This window comes from Hippocampus guttulatus, chromosome 16 (genome assembly GCF_054856545.1).
Source record: "Hippocampus guttulatus isolate MCC_2025c chromosome 16, RoL_Hgut_1.0, whole genome shotgun sequence".
Taxonomy (NCBI): Eukaryota; Metazoa; Chordata; class Actinopteri; order Syngnathiformes; family Syngnathidae; genus Hippocampus; species Hippocampus guttulatus.
Genome location: NC_141276.1, coordinates 6575231 through 6590914, shown reverse-complemented (window position 1 = coordinate 6590914; position 15684 = coordinate 6575231). Strand labels below are relative to the sequence as shown.

General features: G+C 46.4%; 2 protein-coding genes across 3 annotated transcripts; one reads left to right on the top strand and one right to left on the bottom strand.

The window, feature by feature from the left end:
• The first annotated feature begins 361 nt into the window (after nt 1-361).
• On the top strand, nt 362-12478 carry dnmt1 (DNA (cytosine-5-)-methyltransferase 1). 2 transcript variants are annotated; one of them, XM_086133386.1, is made up of 35 exons: nt 362-580; nt 915-951; nt 1323-1430; nt 1503-1707; nt 1784-1856; nt 2144-2225; nt 2317-2354; nt 2425-2464; nt 2571-2654; nt 2753-2862; nt 2968-3086; nt 3216-3308; nt 3395-3546; nt 3771-3958; nt 4152-4166; nt 5643-5823; nt 5917-6014; nt 6138-6282; nt 6359-6474; nt 7158-7359; nt 7429-7562; nt 7647-7823; nt 7910-8134; nt 8202-8394; nt 8584-8674; nt 8807-8947; nt 9029-9311; nt 9395-9536; nt 10153-10319; nt 10399-10576; nt 11116-11311; nt 11388-11551; nt 11889-12005; nt 12082-12175; nt 12255-12478. In XM_086133386.1, the coding sequence occupies exons 1-35, from the start codon at nt 534-536 to the stop codon at nt 12290-12292; spliced, it is 4473 nt and encodes a 1490-aa protein (XP_085989512.1). In that variant the 5' UTR covers nt 362-533; the 3' UTR covers nt 12293-12478. The 2 variants fall into 2 exon arrangements, with proteins under 2 accessions (XP_085989512.1, XP_085989513.1); XM_086133387.1 differs by lacking the exon at nt 4152-4166.
• Nucleotides 12479-12884: 406 nt separating this feature from the next.
• On the bottom strand, nt 12885-15321 carry eif3g (eukaryotic translation initiation factor 3, subunit G). The gene is made up of 10 exons (XM_086133965.1): nt 15227-15321; nt 15106-15152; nt 14634-14722; nt 14510-14569; nt 14332-14436; nt 14062-14257; nt 13464-13574; nt 13248-13384; nt 13065-13171; nt 12885-12986 (listed from the first exon to the last, which is right to left on the bottom strand). The coding sequence occupies exons 1-10, from the start codon at nt 15247-15249 to the stop codon at nt 12971-12973; spliced, it is 891 nt and encodes a 296-aa protein (XP_085990091.1). The 5' UTR covers nt 15250-15321; the 3' UTR covers nt 12885-12970.
• Between the last annotated feature and the right edge of the window lie 363 nt (nt 15322-15684).

The window sequence follows — 15684 nt, the reverse complement described above, 5'->3', positions numbered from 1 at the left end:
CCTCACATTTTCATAAACCAGCATAAGATTGGTTCCATGTGTGCTCTCAGAGTTCAATTCAAAACGTCTTATTTTGTTCAAATTGCCAAACAATATTACAGTATGTCCGTTTCCGCATACTCTGTCGTCCTCAACTTCCGGAAGAAAAACAAGGGGGTGATTCGTTTTATTAATTCAAATTAGCAACTGTTATACCATTTATAAAGCGACAAAAATATGAAAATTCACACTTTAAGTTATTTAATAAAATACATAGTGTGTTTATAGACCAAAATGTTCCTTTCTGGACTTGTGATACGTCCTTACATTTGAGGGTCTTAACCATGAGCCTCTGTAAGTGGTACAGTCCGAAACGCCCAGGTTTCCGCGCGAAAAGACGGCCCAGGCGCGCCAATTGCTTTTCTCGCATCCATTCCACAACACGACTCATGCTCAGGCTGAGTTGCACTGTCGCTCTCACTCCGCTTTTAGATTCTTTTAAAGCTACTTTAACTCGCGCTCTTAAACGTTGATTTTACTACCAGCCGAGCGTCATGCCAGCCAGCACTTCCCTGTCGTTGCCAGAGGATGTCAGGAAAAGGTAGGCTGCCGTGTATAATAACCCGGATGCTAATCTTCTACATGTTGCTCAAACATGGCCAATATATTCCGTTTTTTGTCTTTGAGTTATGAATGTGCTATAGCGACTTGACTGGTGCCTCCTCGCTGTTGCTATCGATAGCATGTCACCACTTGACCGTCGCGTCCCATCGGGCGAGTTAGCATGCTCGTTAGCGCCCCAGCCTGTCAACGCGTGTATGTGTGCGGAGAAAGGTTTTGGCGCCACTATGAACAGTGTCATAGTGGTCAACCAAAGAGAAAGCTAACATGGCTGAGCGTCGTTTTGTTTTTTTTTTTCTCACCTTCGTTTAAAGGTTGCTGGTGCTGCACGAAGATGGATTTTCAGACGAGGTGAGTTGAACCGCAGCAGCAAAGTCAACGTATTTTGTCACACGAGACCTTTAAACGTGACAATATGTTGGGTTTTTTTTTCAAGCAACAATGGCGTGTAGAATTCTCTGAACTCTATTTTGGGAAGGGGTAAACCCGTGATTGGCGAGGCTCACACAGGTGTAAGCAATGTCGTTGAGGGATTCGATGGGTTTCCGTTCTTACGTCGGTGACGTAAGACGCATCCGTACGTGCTGCGCTGGTCACTAAAATCAATGCGAAGTCATTATTCCGTTTGTTTTCTATGAGCTCAGAACAGTTTGAATGTAATCTATTAAAAAGAGATGCATGTTAACCAGTGGTCTAACAGTGGTTTCTTATCGTCCTTCTAGGATCACGTGAAAGAGAAGCTCAAGCTGGTCCAGGACTTTCTGCATGCCGACACTCAGGATGCCCTCGGCATCCTCGAGGAAAAGATGAAAAACTCGGAAATCTCCATGGTGAGAAGTTCAGCTCTCGTGAACTCGCAACATTGTGTCTAATGTGTGGTCTTTGTTGCCCTCCTTCCTCAGGAGGACTACGTCTCCAAAGTGAAGTCCTTGCTGGGAAAGGCGCTCAATTTGGAGAACGGTGAGGAGCCCAACGGCAAAACAAACGGCCTCAGTAACGGCTCCCACAAAGGCGAGGATGCCGCCATGGATGTTGAGGAGGAAGACGAGGCCCTCAAATCGCCCAGCGCTCGTGGGAAAGGACGCAAGAGCAAGGCTGACACCAAAAGTTGGCACCTTTCTTTACGATGCAACAGTTTTCAGTGCCAATTCTTTTTAAACTTGAATTCTTGATTTCCCCGCAGAGTCTCCGGCCACTTCCAGGGTGACGAGAAGCGGCGGCAAACAACCAAGCATCATGTCTATGTTCTCGAAAGTGTGCGTTTGTAGCTCTTATATTTTTTGATTGGTTTATTTTTGGTGCATTTCATAGCAAGCTTGCTATAGATTTGAATCTGAAGATATTCCCTGTGCAACAGATTCTTAGACGGCTAAATCAATGACTGTTTTCTGTTTGCTGTTTTTGAAGGATTGTTGCCTTAAATCGTAGTGCAATATGCAAAAAAAACAAAAAAAACAAATCTGTTTTGATATTTGTATTTCTGGGGGGAAAACGTACAGTTGTCTCATTTGAGCGTTTTGGGACCAAACGACCTATTTTACAGTCAAAAGCGCAAATCCGAAGACCTGAGTGGCGAAGCCACAAATGGAGAAACTGAAGTGAAACAGGAAGATGGTGCTGAAGAGGTGAGTGCTCTTAAATTCAACTCCTGCAGCCCACTTGTTCACACTGCCAGCCTAATCTTTTATTTTTTTTCTTCCCCAAAATGTGCCATAGTCCCAGGAGAAGCGTCTTAAAGTGGAGTCTGATGAGAAGTAAGTTCCTCAAACACTTTCAGACGTCGCTTCTTTGAATTTGTCTCTCTAAAATCCTTGACTTTGACAGGGCTACTCATGAAGAGACCAAGACAGTTTCTGCTGCAAAGGTAGAATGTAAATAGCATTTCCCCTTTTGGGGAAAGAAATGAAAAAACAAAAAACTCGGAGGTTTTAGCTCATCTGACATTTATTTTTTTTTGGGTGCTTTTTCAGACGCCACCTCCCAAATGTCCGGATTGCAGGCAATATTTGGACGACTCCGACCTCAAGTTCTTTCAAGGGGATCCAGACACTGCAGTAAGCATGTTTTTTTGTTGTTTTTTTTTTCCTCCCCTTTTCAAATATCTTCCAAAGACACGTGAACGGTCATGAACCCAACGTGGTTGTGTCTCCAGCTGGACGAGCCTGAAATGCTGACTGACGAACGGCTGTCCTTGTTCGACTCCAACGAGGACGGCTTTGAGAGCTACGAGGATCTGCCACAGCACAGAATCACAAACTTCAGGTGAGAATTCTCGATCCAATAAATAAATAAATAAATAATCACTAATAATGATGACGTTCTACGTGTGGGCTTATCAAAGAACAAATAAGTAAATTCCTCCTGCAGTATCTACGACAAGCATGGTCATCTTTGTCCCTTTGACGCCGGACTGATTGAGAGGAACGTGGAGCTTTACTTCAGTTGCGTTGTCAAACCAATCTATGATGACAACCCCTGCTTGGATGGTAAAAACCAGGCTGCCATGCCACATTCATCTACTCCGACCGGACACTTGATTAGGCACACCTGTGTGAAAAGAGCTGCGAAATGTAATGACAGATGTGGCATGAATTGTTGAATTATTCCTTCTCGAGGTGGCGTTCCCGCAAAGAAACTTGGACCCATTAACGCCTGGTGGATTACTGGATTTGACGGCGGCGAAAAAGCTCTCATCGGGTTCACCACAGGTATCGACGGGCTTCTTGTTGTCGTCCGTTTTCCCCGTCCGATGGGGATGAACTCTTCCTTCCTCCCTCCCTCCCTCCCTCCCCAGCATTTGCCGACTACATCCTGATGAATTCCAGCGAGGAGTACTCTGCCATTTTCGCGCTGATGCAGGAGAAGATCTACATGAGCAAAATCGTGGTGGAGTTCCTCCAGAAGAATCCGGACGCCAGTTACGAGGATCTTCTCAACAGGATTGAGGTGAGGTTGTCTTATTTAATGTACACGGTGGCATCACTGCTACTTTGGATCGGTGAAACTTTTTGTTGTGGCTTCGCTCTTTCATTTTGAGCTATTTGAGCGAAGTAGAAACCAGTCAAATTGAGTTTTTGGAGGGGAAAATGTACATTATGTTGACAATTGAGATCAAAAGGTCCAGTCGAACGTCATAACGAATCTGTACATTTTTTCCCCCCCGACTTCAGACCACGGTGCCACCGCCGGGCCTCAACTTCAACTGCTTCACCGAGGACACTCTGTTGCGCCACGCCCAGTTTGTGGTGGAGCAAGTGGAGAGCTACGACGAGGCGGGCGACTCGGACGAGCAGCCAATCATCGTCACGCCTTGCATGCGTGACCTCATCAAGCTGGCCGGCGTGACGCTGGGCAAGAGGTACGACTTTCTTCGCTGCGACGTTTCGATTAATGTGGGGGGAGGCGGATGGGTTGGCGCCTCACCTGCCTTTTTTTTTAAGTTGCAGCGCCTCCAAATGCTCCTGATATTAAAATTGTCATTTTATTTTCAACAATTATTTGCTTCAAGTGCTCGCTAACGTCTGCTATTCCTCTGACGTTTCCTAATGCAGCATGCTGCTGTCCTGGTAGGTTGGCCTTGAATGCATCATTAGCTCGTGTGATGGGAGAAAGTCCATGCCATTGTTTTGTATGGCTTCACATAGTCGTTTGTGTGTACGATCGTCATTACGCCATCTGGTTTGTCATTTCGAGTGGCTCCATAAGCAGCGTGGCGCAACGCGACGCCCACACGAGTGTAATGTTATCCAAAGCAAGGGCAGCGGGGTCCGCTTTATGTGGCCGGCTGGTGAAGGACTAGCTTTTGATGGCATGAATCACGCAAAGAGCACATGTAGCAGACAGAATAATGAGAAATGATTTGCCTCCAAAGTGCTATGAAGGTTCAGGTGATCAGCCCGGCGTTGCCATAGAAACTACTACTGTATTTTCACGACCAAAAGGCGCGCTTATAAGTCAAAATTTTCCCCAAAATGGACGGGATGCCTGATAATACGCGTCAGTATAATACGCAGAGTTCCAAAGTCTGTGAAAGCTATTTTGTGAACGGATTATTGATGCTTGGGTTTGTGTGTCTGCTTGCACCGTTGTTGGGACCTGACACATCATTTCTGAGGAGCTGCACGGCAACGAGACTGACGTTTACAATGACGCGAGGGAGCCTGGCATGTTTGATTGTGAGCTTGCCCAGCTGTTCTTTTCGGATACAGAAAATTAGGACTTTGATGGATTTGAGGATTTATTTATTATTTATTTATTTGGGTAAATAACGTGAGTAAATGGTTCAATATTTCAGTAAAATACAACCGAGCTCAGTTTTGCTCCCGCTGCCTTTAAATAAAAAAACTGAAAAATACTCTAGCATACATGCATGTTTGGGCGTTTTTTAAAAAAATTATAATAATAATATTATATTATAAGCTCTCTTACGTTTTGACCATGCCTGCGTCAATAATACAGAGCGTTGGGGTGTGCCTCAGGTGTCTACTACCTTTATATTTATTGGGGGGTTTTTTTTTTTTAATGGCTGAAGAGTGGCACACGCATACAAATTTCTTTTTTTTTTTTTTTTTTTTATCACACACAGGGACAAAATAGTTGTGTTCAATATGCGTTTGTCCCGCTTTACTCTTCATTCTACAGCGTCACTGTGTTGCTTGTCTCGTGTTGCATGGCTGGACGCTTTCGATCACAGGTTTCAATCTCCAGTCGGCGAGGGGCCACTACCCTGCATCTTTTTAGATGTTTCCCCTCTTCCAACAAACCTGATTCGAATGATCGGGATCGCGATCGGGTTCCTGCAGAGCTTGCGGCTGAGCTGATCATTTGAATCAAGTGTGTGGGAGGAGGGAAATAAAATCTTCAACATGTAGCGTAGTGACCCTCGAGGACCGGAGTGTGACACTTGTGGTTTAGATGATTGGCCAACCGCTTCATCTTGACATTGCATCACACAACCACCGGCACCTCTTTCAGATCCTAAATACCGAATCCTTGAACGCAAATGGCTTTTTTTTTTTTTTTTTTTTGTCTACTTCAACCAGGCGAGCTGCCAGACGGCAAGCCATCCGTCACCCCACCAAGATCGAGAAGGACAGCAAAGGTCCCACCAAAGCCACCACCACGAAGTTGGTCTACCTGATTTTCGACACCTTCTTCTCGGAGCAGCTCGAGCAGGACGACAAGGAGAGCGCCGCCAAACGGCAGCGCTGCGGCGTCTGCGAGGTGAGCCTTTGCCACGCCCACTCAATCTGAAACGGCCTATTTGAATGTGGAAATCCTTACCATGGCCTTTAAAAAAAATTTTTTTTTTTTAAGGTTTGCCAATCTCCCGACTGTGGCAAGTGTGCCGCCTGCAAGGACATGATCAAATTTGGAGGAAGCGGCAAAAGCAAGCAAGCGTGTAAGCAAAGAAGGTGAGCGTGATGAACAACAACATGCATCATGTTTTGGAGCGGTTGTATTTATTTGATGTAAACTTTGACGTTGAGGGAGGTCCCCTCATTAACCGATGAAAATGTCCGTGCTCGTTGAGACAGGTGCCCAAACCTGGCCGTGAAAGAGGCTGAGGATGATGAGAACATAGAGGAGGAAGATGTCCTTGTGAAGACCAAGAAAGCGTCTCGGGTGAAGAGGAAGAAGCAGACTCAGTGCAAGCTGACTTGGGTCGGCGAGCCCGTTCAGGTACTGGATGCTTTTCGCTTGATGAGCCTGTGGGGGTGTCATGAATGACCCCTCGCTGTTTTCACTTGCTTTTCAGTGTGAGGGCAAAAAGCAGTACTACAAAAAGGTCTGCGTGAACGATGAAGAGCTGGAGGTGGGCGACTGCGTCTCCGTTTCCTCAGAGGATCCGGCCACTCCTTTGTATCTGGCGAGGTAAAGCGCACATCATTTTTAATACATATTGATGGGAATGGAGAAAGGAGAAAAAAGTTGTTTAATATTTTCATAATCACCACCACAACAATCATCAGACTGACATCTCATTCAGCTTTATTTGTGCTTTGAACGTTAAATAGATTGACTGCTTGTATGTGGCCTTCACCAAAGGGACATTGTATGCCAACATGAGAGTTTCAAAGTAGATTCTTGAAAATGAATATTTTCCAATCTGGATTAGGCTTTGAAAAAAAAAAACTGTACAATGGTGCCTTGACTCAAAACTTTAATTCCATAAAATGGCGATCTGTTCCAGCCCCCCAAAATGCCCCAACAACAAAAAAAAATTCAAATAAGAATAAAAAGTAAGCTACAGCCTCGTCCTTTTTAAAATCATGACGGGAGCAAATGGAAAGTCAAGGATTAGTTAAAACAGTTTGTGCAGTATGATTTCATGCTTGGTTGTCCGTTGTGTGTGTGCATCTTGGCCACCAGGGGGCAATATATTGACATGCATAGCACCCAAAGTTTCACAACTGACTTGTGAAGATGCAGTAATTTTAGTTGGCTTTGCGCAGAGGATAAAGAATGTATACACCCGTGAGTATGCCCCATTGCTCCTTTTGCTTGTGCTGCATTGTTGACTTTACCCCGTTTTCAAATGTCCCCTCGCCCACCAGGATCACGGCCATGTGGGAGGACAACAACGGCAAGATGTTTCATGCCCATTGGTTTCTCCGCGGCACACAAACCGTGCTCGGCGAGTCGTCCGACCCCCTGGAGCTGCTCATCGTGGACGAGTGCGAGGACATGTCGCTCAACTACATCCAAGGCAAAGTCAATGTCTCCTACAAGGCGCCCTCCAACAACTGGTTCATGGAGGTAAGTCCGCTTTAGTGGGGGGGAGGGGGGTCCTCTGTTGCGATGCTCACTGCAGCTTTTGTGCCTCAGGGTGGGATGGATACAGACGTCAAGGTGATTGAAGACGACGGGAAAAGTTTCTTCTATCAATTCTGGTATGACATGGATTTTGCTCGCTTTGAGACACCGCCCAAGACCGCGCCATCAGAAGACTGCAAATTCAAGTGAGCGCAAGCATTCGTTCTCAACAGGCGTTAGCGTTCCACCCTGCTTAACCCCATTCATCTCCCTGCTTTTATTTTGAGTAGGTTCTGCAGCAGCTGCGTGAGGACGAAAGAGCGCGAGGAGCAGGAAAAGCCTTGTGTCTTTGAGCCGCTGCATGAAGAGCACGTTTCAAAGGCGCTCTACGCGTTGGCCTGCTTCAAAGGCGAGCAGTTCCGGGTGGGAGATGGCGTCTACATGCCTCCCGAGGCCTTTAACTTCAGGTGACGCTCAAGAAATGGAAATACTGTTTTGTTTTGTCCCCCCCCCCCCTTCCCCCCCGCGCTCACGATCTTGCGTCTCCCATCAGTGTGAAAGCAGCCAGTCCGGTCAAGCGCTCCCACAGGAAAGAGGATGTGGACGAGGACTTATATCCAGAATACTACAGGAAGTCCTCCGATTACATTAAAGGCTCCAACCAGGACGCCCCGGACCCGTTCCGCATCGGCCGCATCAAGGAGATCTTCTGCCACCAGCGTAGCAACGGCAAGGCTGACTTGGCCGAGGTCAAATTGCGACTTTACAAGTTCTACAGGTAAAGGATTACTTGCGAGACGGTGTGGAGAGGAGGAAAAACTGAAATGATCATTTTCCTCCGGTAGACCCGAGAACACCCACAAAGGAGTGAAAGCCAGCTACCACACAGATGTCAATCAACTGTACTGGAGCGACGAGGAGGTCACGGTCAACATGGCCGACGTGCTGGGACGCTGCCACGTAGAATATGGCGAGGACCTCACTGAGTCGGTCCATGAATATTCCAACGGAGGACCCGACCGCTTCTATTTCCTGGAGGTACACTTGTGTGCGTTTGTCGCGTCTTCACTGACTCGTTTTGCCTGAAGATGGAGCCCCGCAACCCCTTTTTTTTTTCTTCAGGCTATTTCCGGTTGTTATAACAAACATTGTCATACCACCAAAATACAGTGTTTGTAGACCAGCTATCAAGTCACTTGTCCATGTCCCTAAAATCTTCTCTTGCAGGCTTATAATGCCAAAACTAAAAGTTTTGAGGACCCTCCAAACCACGCTCGCTCCGCTGCACACAAAGGCAAAGGAAAGGGCAAAGGGAAAGGTAAATACAACATGACTGAATGAAAATGCCCCCCCCACCCCGCCCGCCATTTCTCAAAAGGCTACTAACCTTGACCTGTAACGTTTTTCACCCCAACCTCGTCAGTCATATACCATCTTTTTTATTTCCAAGGTAAAGGCAAAGGGAAGTCCTCCGCCGCTCAGGAAAAAGCAGAGCAGCCCACTGAACCGCAGACTCCCAAGGTGCACAAATACCGCACTCTGGACGTGTTCTCGGGCTGCGGCGGTCTCTCTGAAGGCTTCCACCAGGCTGGTAGGAACGCCTCCTTCTCCACGCGGTTAAATAGCCCAAGCAAGATACCGACCGAACGTCCATTTTTTTTCCGTCGCAAAGGCATTTCCCAGACGGAGTGGGCCATCGAGATGTGGGAGCCGGCGGCGCAGGCCTTCAGGCTCAACAACCCGGGCACCACCGTGTTCACCGAGGACTGCAACGTGTTGCTCAAGCTGGTCATGTCGGGCGAGAAGACAAACTCCCTGGGCCAGAAGCTACCGCAGAAGGGCGATGTTGAGATGCTGTGCGGCGGGCCCCCCTGCCAAGGTTTCAGCGGCATGAATCGCTTCAACTCGCGCACGTACTCCAAGTTCAAGAACTCGCTCGTGGTCTCCTACCTCAGGTGTGACAAGTCAAACATGAAAACGAAGCGACTTAACGGTGTGACTCTGAGCAACGGCTAACGCTTGTCTTCCTGCGTTGCAGTTACTGCGATTACTACAGACCAAAGTTCTTTCTGCTCGAGAATGTGAGGAACTTTGTGTCGTTCAAAAGCTCCATGGTGCTCAAGTTGACTCTGCGCTGTCTCGTCCGAATGGGATACCAGTGCACATTTGGAGTCCTGCAGGTACATTTATCCTAATCACTCTTGTTTTTCTGTAGTTTTGTGCACCCCCCCCCCCCCCCTTTACATTTTCCTTTAAATGTATTTGTAAAATTCGGTAACTAAAAAGGGAACATTTGTATGTGCGTGTTTGCGCGCGGTTCCCATGGGTCCTTAAAGATAATAAAAATCCATTAAAAAGACGTAAAATTATGTTCTTAATTGTCCTTAATTTTCATGGAAAGCTTCTAAAATCAATAAAAATACAATACATGCTGATTTATATAGCGCTTTCACAACAGCGGCAGCTCCTTAAATTATTTTTATTTGAAAATAAATTGACATTTCCTACCTGTAATACAGGTAGGAAAATGAAAATTATACATACAGTATGTCAAATGAAGGGTTAGCTGATTGCCCCGAAGAAGTAAAGATGTTCCCTTCCTTTGGCAGCAATGATTTGAACACCAGCTCAGTGATATGTGGTTTTCTGTTTAAATCCACCGTGAATCCCCTGCTGAATGGAGAAAAAGTCCTTTAAAAATTGCTAAATTAGCCCTCAAAAGTCCTTAAAAGGTCCGTAAATAAAAAGCAAGTGGGAAACCCTGTCACATTTGTCACATGATCGCTTTTGAATCAGGCGGGTCAGTACGGCGTGGCCCAGACCCGCCGCAGAGCCATCATCCTGGCTGCCGCTCCCGGAGAAAAACTCCCTCTCTATCCCGAGCCCCTGCACGTGTTCGCTCCCAGAGCCGTCTCCCTCAGCGTAGTGGTGGACGAGAAGAAATATGTTAGCAACGTCACGCGGTGAGTTTTGGCCTCTGGGCGCGCGCACGCATGCCCTTCTTCAAATATTGTGATTGATAACGGCAATCTCTGCGGACAGTGGCAACGGCGGAATCTACAGAACCATCACGGTGCGAGACACGATGTCTGACCTGCCCGAGATTCGCAACGGCGCCGCTGCCTTGGAGATTTCCTACACCGGCGAACCTCAGTCGTGGTTCCAGAGGCAGACTCGCGGCACGCAGTACCAACCCATCCTCAGGGATCACGTCTGCAAGGTGAGCGAGCATGCATGTCGAGTAAATGTCTTCGGGCTGAATCTGGCTTTTGAACACGGGTGTGGAGACCTTGCTCAGCAGTTTTTCAAAATGGCTAAAATATATATATATAATTATTACTGGATTGGTTTCAGTTAATAAATTACATTAAAAGTTTCCCTGTGAAATTTTTGAGCTGGTATACATGAAATATTTACTTTCTATGATCAAAATGTTACTGGTGAACTGATTTGTAACCGAAAAACCAAATTATGTCCAGGAAAGGTTTGAATATACGTCCTCGTTCGATTGAATGAGAAAAATGCAAACTTTTCATGGTTAGTATTTATAATATTTACGGTACGTGAAAATCATACATAAAATATTACATTAAGGATAAAAGTGGATCATGGGGTTTAGCCTCCTCTGGATGTTCGATGCGACTTTTACAGTATCTGTGGGTGGTTGCGGCAGCCTCCTCGTACATGATACACTCGTCCAGCTTCGTTTTAAGGTAACTGTATCCCCATATATAAGCTTCCGACATCTTTTTTTTCTAGGACATGAGTGCTCTGGTCGAGGGCCGCATGCGCCACATCCCTTTGGCACCTGGTTCGGACTGGAGAGACCTTCCCAACATCGAGGTGCGCCTGAAGGACGGCACCATGACCAAGAAGTTGCGCTACACACACCCGGATAAGAAGAATGGACGCAGCGGCACAGGAGCACTCCGAGGCGTCTGTACCTGTGCCGGAGGTGCGCACAGGCGCAAGTGGCTCTTTTAGGGAAGCACCAGAATGGTAACGTGTGGATATTTTTTTTCTCTTCTCAGGAAAGCCTTGTGATCCAGCTGACCGGCAGTTCAACACGCTGATTCCGTGGTGTCTGCCTCACACGGGAAACCGTCACAATCACTGGGCAGGACTTTACGGAAGGCTGGAGTGGGACGGGTTCTTCAGCACCACTGTCACCAACCCTGAGCCCATGGGAAAACAGGTCTAAAAAAATAACCAAACTGGCGCTGAGCAATTAATTGAAATAAAAAAGATCAAGAGGTGAAGGAAATAGTTCTTCAATTTGAATAGAATGAAAATGCTCGATTTGCATATTGACCAAGGTCTTTTTTCCACAACGTGCAGAGATGAGTAGGCACGAGGCTGTGATGATAGTTTTGAGTAGTTCAGTATTGTATTGAGTGCATGTGTATTTTTGAAATCAATGAATTTCATCAATCATGATTTCATCATCATTCAGTATAATCGTTACAGCCTTCATTTGTATTTATTTATTGGGCCCTACTTTTTCTCCACTTATTCTATTTTTATTATTGCAGGGTCGCGTTCTGCATCCCGAACAGCACCGAGTGGTCAGCGTGAGGGAGTGCGCGCGCTCTCAAGGTTTCCCCGATACGTACCGATTCTTCGGGAACATCCTGGACAAACACAGACAAGTGAGCAAATCATGCCAGCGTATTGAGCCACAAGATAGTTTGCGCTGATTGCAAATTTATTGTCGTCACTTGGCAGGTGGGCAACGCTGTGCCTCCGCCCCTCTCCAGAGCCATCGGGCTGGAGATTAAGAAGTGTGTTATTGCTAGGATGAAGGAAGAACAGACAACAGGTGAGCATGCGTCCATCGTCGGAAGTCCTGAAGGGAACGTGGCTTGAGACTTAAGGTGTCCTCTTGTGCTTTCCTCCAGAGAATGTCAAACAAGAGACGATGGATGTATCGGACTAGTTCGTGTCTTGTCCTCCTGCCAGCAAAAGGTTTTCCATAGTGGATATGTTTGAATTCTGGGCTGGCACAAGTTTACTGACCAAAATTCTTTTTCAAGTGTGGTTTTAAACGCCTGTTAACATGATGCGACAAATTGTTTGTAGTTTTTATATGTAATATTTCAAATAAAGCTCTTATCGCATGGTTTGGATTTGGATTTTATGACAAGGGGGGGGGGTCACTTACGATGCATCTATGGGGTAATATTGTGTGTGCCAGTGCACTCTTGCTCCTGGTAACGATATTTTTCCAAATATTGTCAGTTATTCATTTCAAGAACCAGTTTTGCTCCCGAACTGAAGACCTAATTAGAATGTTAAATGCATGACTGCAAAGTCCCTCCTTCCCCGTTGGCGTGATGCCCATGCAGTCATGTCAAAGCTAAGGTAAGCGACGTGGCACAGAGTGGCATTAGCTTCTGAGAAGTGCTACTTGATTGTGCTGCAACTGCCGACATGGTGTGGGGGTATTTGTATCCACGCACCATATAGTGTAAAGTAGCTGACTCTTGCATAACTTCTCCTTTTAAGAAAGAAACGAGTGGCGAACAAAGTGACATTGATTCTCTTTATTCTGGTCAACAGCCATGTTTTAGCAGAGTGATCAAATCTGGCCATTTGCTGGAATATTCTGAAGTTCTCAGTTGTTTGATGGTCTGCAAAGAGAAAACAAACCAAGGTCAGTCTGTTCACTTTTGAACCTTTGACGGACATTAATAGCTGAGTCGACTTACTTGGCCCATTCAACATTGAGAATAAGATGATCGTATCCAAATCCTGACACCCCTACAATGGCTCTGGCCGCATCCTCGCGACGATGGAAACTGATGAACGCGAAGCCCTGCGACCAATGCGCACGTTTGGTTTACGTGTTCTGTTCTGTTGCGAATTCATGTGGCGAGTGTTTAACAGCTCACCTTGGACTGCCCGGTGTTCTTGTCTTTGGCCAGGTAGATTCTGGAGATGGAGCCGAAGGGTCTGAAGAGCTCCTGCAGATCTGTCTCTCGTGTGTCCTCGGACAGGTTGGTCACGCGGATGGTGGCGTTGTCGTCGGCTACAGACGTGTTTTGGATTTTTTACTAGTATCCATGGGAACACATGGGATTTTTTTTCAATTCCAATCTTGACCTCACCTCTGCGATTAGGCTGCATGGATTCACCTCTGCGCATGCCCCCATCCCTCAGGCTGGGTGGCACATACTTGCCAGTCTTGCTTTGTGCAGGCTGCATGGGCTCCGGCTCGGCTGATTTGACACAAAACATTTTACAAAGTAGTCAGATATTGCTTGTAGAGTGAACCCTCGCTATAACACGGTTCACCTTTCACAGATTCTTTTAGTGCAGTTTTTTTAACAGTGCATTGTGGTCTGCATCCTGATTGGCTAAGCCACTGTTGACCAATTTCAACAGTCTCCTGGCTGTTAACTGCGTGTTGAGTGACTGCTAGAATTCATGTTTGACTGTGTGACATGTTTATTTTCTTAACCTTATTTTTCCCCCCAATCATGCAATTGAAACTACTCCTTGTGGGGTTATGAGAAATATTTCAGTACTGGTTATTGTTAATGGTTGCAGCTCCACTTATAAACAAAAATTTTATATTGATGCCTGAATAAGATACCTTCCATACTTCCAATTTGAATTACTTCCAAATTGCCCCTATTTGACAATTAAGTTGACTTGAATGTATCTGAAATGTCCCAATGTTCGTGCGAGATGCTCTCTCAGTACCTGAACCGGCGGGCTTTTCCTTGTCTGAGGTGGACAAGCCGAGCTGCTCGGCGAGCTCCTTCTGCATGGGGCCCAGGGTGTCCTTGTAGGGACAGCGGGTAGTCCAGTGGTCGCCTTTGCAGATACGACAAGACACTATCTTCTGTCCTTTCAGTTTGTTCATGGGGTCCTCATCCTGGTCTTGGGCGTTCAGATCCTGGAGGAAAATATGAGGAGGTACTCGTCAGAGCCGTCCCACTGAATTTCCTCAGAGTGAGAGACGGTCCTCACTTCTTTGCTGGAGATAAACGTCATGAAGACGTCATCGCTGACGGTTGTGGTGGCCACATTCGGACCCGCGGCGTCGAACTCAGAGTTGCCGAATTTCTTCCAGTTCTGGAGGTGAGAGGGAAGTTTAGAAGAAGTTACCTGTGCTTCATTTCCACTTCACTCTAATTCAAAAACCCACCTTCCTCCTCGCCACCGCTTTGGAAGCTTTCCTGGTCTCGATCTTGAACGTACGCACAATCTACAAACAAATTACGTTCATGTCACTTTTGGTTGAGCGGTGCTGAAAGACAAATCCGAATTACCTTCAACTTCTTTCCATCGTCGTCGATTTTATACTCTGTAATAGTTTTGATGTTTCCTTTGATGGTTTCTTTGGGGGGTGGAAGCGTTCCTGTCAAAATGACAAATGTCAGTCTGACATTACTTTTATTTATGGTTTAAACCATACATATACCACAAACTATGATCCAAAAACTATTTCGTAGCATTGGATACTATTGAGTGGATGCTGGCCGGTTAGCTTCCTCCTAGCCTACATTACGTCACAAGCATATGTCACCGATTTTTCCTGCTCCTCTACTCGCGTTAAATGTGCCACTTTCACGAGTAAAAACTTTCCCCACAGGGGTGTAAACCACTTTCTCCCGTGGGGAAAAAAGTGTGCACGCATAGCTTAGCGTCAAGCACGTGGAGACGCCGAGCTGGCCTCGTTCAGTCAGCACAGTTCCAACTATGCGCGCTACCGTGCTAACGGTGCGAGCGAGCGCGTTTTACCTTCATCAACTTCCTCTTCGACTTGGTCGGCCCAGCTGGGCTTGGAGCTGAGGGGGAAATGGAAGTATGTTATTGGGGTGGGAAATACAGAAATTAGACGTTTCTAGAAGAAAACACTCACTCGTCGAATTCAATCGACGGCATCCCGAGCGATCGGCTAGCTTAGCTTCAGCACCGCAAAGACCGGAAAAGCGCGAGGCAGACTGTGACATCTCTTCCGGTAGATGAAATTCAGAATAAAAGCTCCTCGGTACGACGGTATTGTGTTCCGATGGCGGCGGCGTAACATGAACGTACACGCTGGAGCCAATGCTCCGCTAATGCAGCAGTAAACCCAACCAATAATATAAATCAAGCAAAAGAAAAACGATTAAGGTGGGAACTGTGTCGTTTGTGCCACGTCACGAATCGAGTACCACTGAGAAAACTAGTTCACAGGGTGTTGTTCAAAGCTCTTAACCTCGAAACGTAGGTCGAGACCCCAGTCGCTCAAATGTGTCATGTCATTGAAGTTGAGTAATGATCACAAGACATATTGTGTAGTCTTTAACAGAAACACACAATGGTGAAATTATTTGA

Excerpts from the sequence above, each read along its gene's own strand:
- eif3g (XM_086133965.1), bottom strand. The coding sequence starts at position 15,249 with ATGCCGTCGATTGAATTCGACGA. Across the intron at positions 14,437-14,509 it reads AAGCGGTGGCGAGGAGGAAG|AACTGGAAGAAATTCGGCAA; the intron begins GTGGGTTTTTGA and ends TCTCACCTCCAG. Across the intron at positions 13,575-14,061 it reads GGAAAAGCCCGCCGGTTCAG|CCGAGCCGGAGCCCATGCAG; the intron begins GTACTGAGAGAG and ends GTGTCAAATCAG.
- dnmt1 (XM_086133386.1), top strand. The coding sequence starts at position 534 with ATGCCAGCCAGCACTTCCCTGTCGTTGCCAGAGGATGTCAGGAAAAG. Across the intron at positions 1,431-1,502 it reads AAAACTCGGAAATCTCCATG|GAGGACTACGTCTCCAAAGT; the intron begins GTGAGAAGTTCA and ends CTCCTTCCTCAG. Across the intron at positions 10,577-11,115 it reads TCAGGGATCACGTCTGCAAG|GACATGAGTGCTCTGGTCGA; the intron begins GTGAGCGAGCAT and ends TTTTTTTTCTAG.